Source organism: Penaeus monodon, chromosome 5, assembly GCF_015228065.2.
Source record: "Penaeus monodon isolate SGIC_2016 chromosome 5, NSTDA_Pmon_1, whole genome shotgun sequence".
NCBI classification, from domain to species: domain Eukaryota; kingdom Metazoa; phylum Arthropoda; class Malacostraca; order Decapoda; family Penaeidae; genus Penaeus; species Penaeus monodon.
In genome coordinates this window covers 52042116-52044600 of record NC_051390.1, presented here as the reverse complement: position 1 = coordinate 52044600, position 2485 = coordinate 52042116, and the positions used below count along the sequence as shown (strand labels likewise).

General features: G+C 33.8%; 1 protein-coding gene across 1 annotated transcript in view; it reads left to right on the top strand.

The window, feature by feature from the left end:
- LOC119573289 (vacuolar protein sorting-associated protein 51 homolog) overlaps positions 1–2211 on the top strand; it is a 9600-nt gene extending 7389 nt beyond the window's left edge. The window contains exons 14-17 of the mRNA XM_037920451.1: positions 1–51; positions 285–468; positions 872–984; positions 1484–2211. The exon at positions 1–51 is cut by the window's left edge and continues 20 nt beyond it. Coding sequence (XP_037776379.1) covers positions 1–51; positions 285–468; positions 872–984; positions 1484–1592 — 457 coding nt within the window. The 3' untranslated portion in view covers positions 1593–2211. The remainder of the gene's footprint in view (positions 52–284; positions 469–871; positions 985–1483) is intronic.
- The last annotated feature ends 274 nt before the right edge of the window (positions 2212–2485 follow it).

Sequence of the window (2485 nt, the reverse complement as noted above, 5' to 3'; positions counted from 1 at the left end):
AGGAAATCGTCGTGACAGATCATCAGATTCCTCCAGACGTACTTTTCACAGGTAAAATGATGTTTTACTTACTGTCTATACCTGGTGACTTATATCAGGTAGTGTGCTCCCTTACTAAATCTAACTTTTCAGTTATAATTTTTACATATATTTGGTAGCAGAATAATTTATGTGATAGTGATGTTGGTTTACCCCATTAATCGTAAGTCATGACAAGAATTGAGTAGTAAAAGATTATATGCTTTTTGATTAACAATGGTAAATTCCCAAAACTTTACCAACAGTGTAAGTGCATCAAGAGGGGGTGGTGGAGGACGATCAGGTTGGTCAACTTATACCCCAAGCCAGCTTGACAACAGCCTAGTGGCCAATCTCAACAAACTTTGGTCTGAGAGGATTGAGATCTTTGCACCAGTGGAATTTACGAGAGTCTCCATCCTCACTGGGATTGTTAAAATTAGTCTGAAGGTAAGAGGTAAATAGTGTAAGGGAAGGCAAAAAAAAAGGAGCAAGTAAAAAAAGTAAGGATAAAAGAAGTTTAATAGTTATTTTTTTCACGATTACATAAAGGTTTGTGTTTCTGTAAAGTATTATTAGATCTTTCTTCATAAAAATGATTGGGTAAATTTCTTACTGAAAATTTTAATTTGAGCAGTCCTGGAGCTCTCATTTGGAGTGAAAACTAATGGAAATACTAAACATACTGTAAACTCAGTGATTCCTTTCCTTTTCCCTCAAGTACAGTGCATTAACAGGATGTCAAATTATAATTATGTTTATGATGTAGTATATTATTATTTTAGGAAATAATACAAAGGCACCAGGACTCATCATTCATGTTTCAAATAAGATCTGTTAATTCCTCTTTCAGACTTTACTTGAGAGTGTGCGCCTTAGGACCTTCAGCCGGTTTGGTCTGCAGCAAGTACAGGTTGATGCTCACTACCTGCGCACATATTTGTGGTCCTATGTGGCTGATGAGCAGTAAGTCATTTAAAAGTTAGAGTACTCATTACAAGTTTCTTGAATCTCAATGGAATGCTAAACTAACAAACAAACAAACAAACATTTTTTTTTTTTTTTTTTTTCTCTCTCTCTCTCTCCTTCTTTCTTTTTTCTACTTCACCCATTCTTTGTTTGTATTTAGAATCTTTATTAAAAATCACAATTATCTTCTGTTAAGAAGTTTAAATGATCCTATAAATAGATTATCACATTCATATTTGTATTTCTGTATATTATACATCTCATAAATCTGTGATGAAAAATTGATGAAATTAAGAAATTCCTGTGATGGCCAGCAGTAATAAATGTAAGGCTCGTAATAATAACAGCAACATTACCAAATAATTAATATAACAATATTAAATTTATTCTCAATTAATTTCTTTATTTTCATTTCTACTAAGTTGCAGTTTCATTCCTTTTAATTTACCAAAATCATATATTTGTTAAAATTATATTTTACTTCCTCTCTTTGCAGCGTCTTGAATGTCTTGCTGGACGAGGTAGTGACATCAGCCAGTGTGCGATGCTGTGACCCAGAGCTGATGGAACAGAGAGTCGTGGAGTTTATATGTGAGCAGAACTAATAAAGGAGCTGGATGTAGATTTTCATTTTATGCAGGAAATCTTAGTGTGACAGTTGTATTTATCAATTATATTGATTTTAGGGTGAAAGGATGTGTCAGTGTTTGTGTGTGAGATGTAATATGTATAAATTTTTTTATATATATATATATACATGTGCACATATGTATATATCCAAACAGATAAGCATGTGCACATGCACATAGATATACAGTTAATTACATATGTGCATATACTGTACGCACATATACCTACACATGTGTCCAATCAAATGCAGTGGAAAGCATAAAACAAACAAAAAATGAATCAAGAAAATTTATAGCTAATACCTTTTTTTTTTTTCCTTTTTCCTCTTTTTTTTTAAGTAAGAAAAGTTTTGCTAATATTACATAGCATATTAAATATTTATGGTTAAATTTATTTTAAATGAACTGTATGAAAATTTTATTTCCTTATCTGCCTGAAAGATAATAGATTTGTTTTATCCTAATATGTTTACAAGATATATAAATTTGTGTGATTGATGTATGATTCTTGAATTGTTTAGAACCTTTTTAAATTATTTATTTTAGTAGTGATACATTCTTCATATACCTAATAAATTTATATATCAACAAAGCAGTACATGGTTTATCTTCTAATACTTTTTGAACCTTCGGTCAAAGGGAAATAACAGGGCAGCCAGATAAGACTCTCTCTCTCTCTCTCTCTCTCTCTCTCTCTCTCTCTCTCTCTCCTCTCCCTCTCCTCTCCCTCTCCTCCCTCTCTCCTCTCCTCTCCCTCTCCTCTCCTCTCCTCTCCTCTCCTCTCCTCTCCTCTCCTCTCCTCTCCTCTCCTCTCCTCTCCTCTCCTCTCCTCCCTCCCCTCCCCTCCCCTCCCCTCCCTCTCCCCCCTC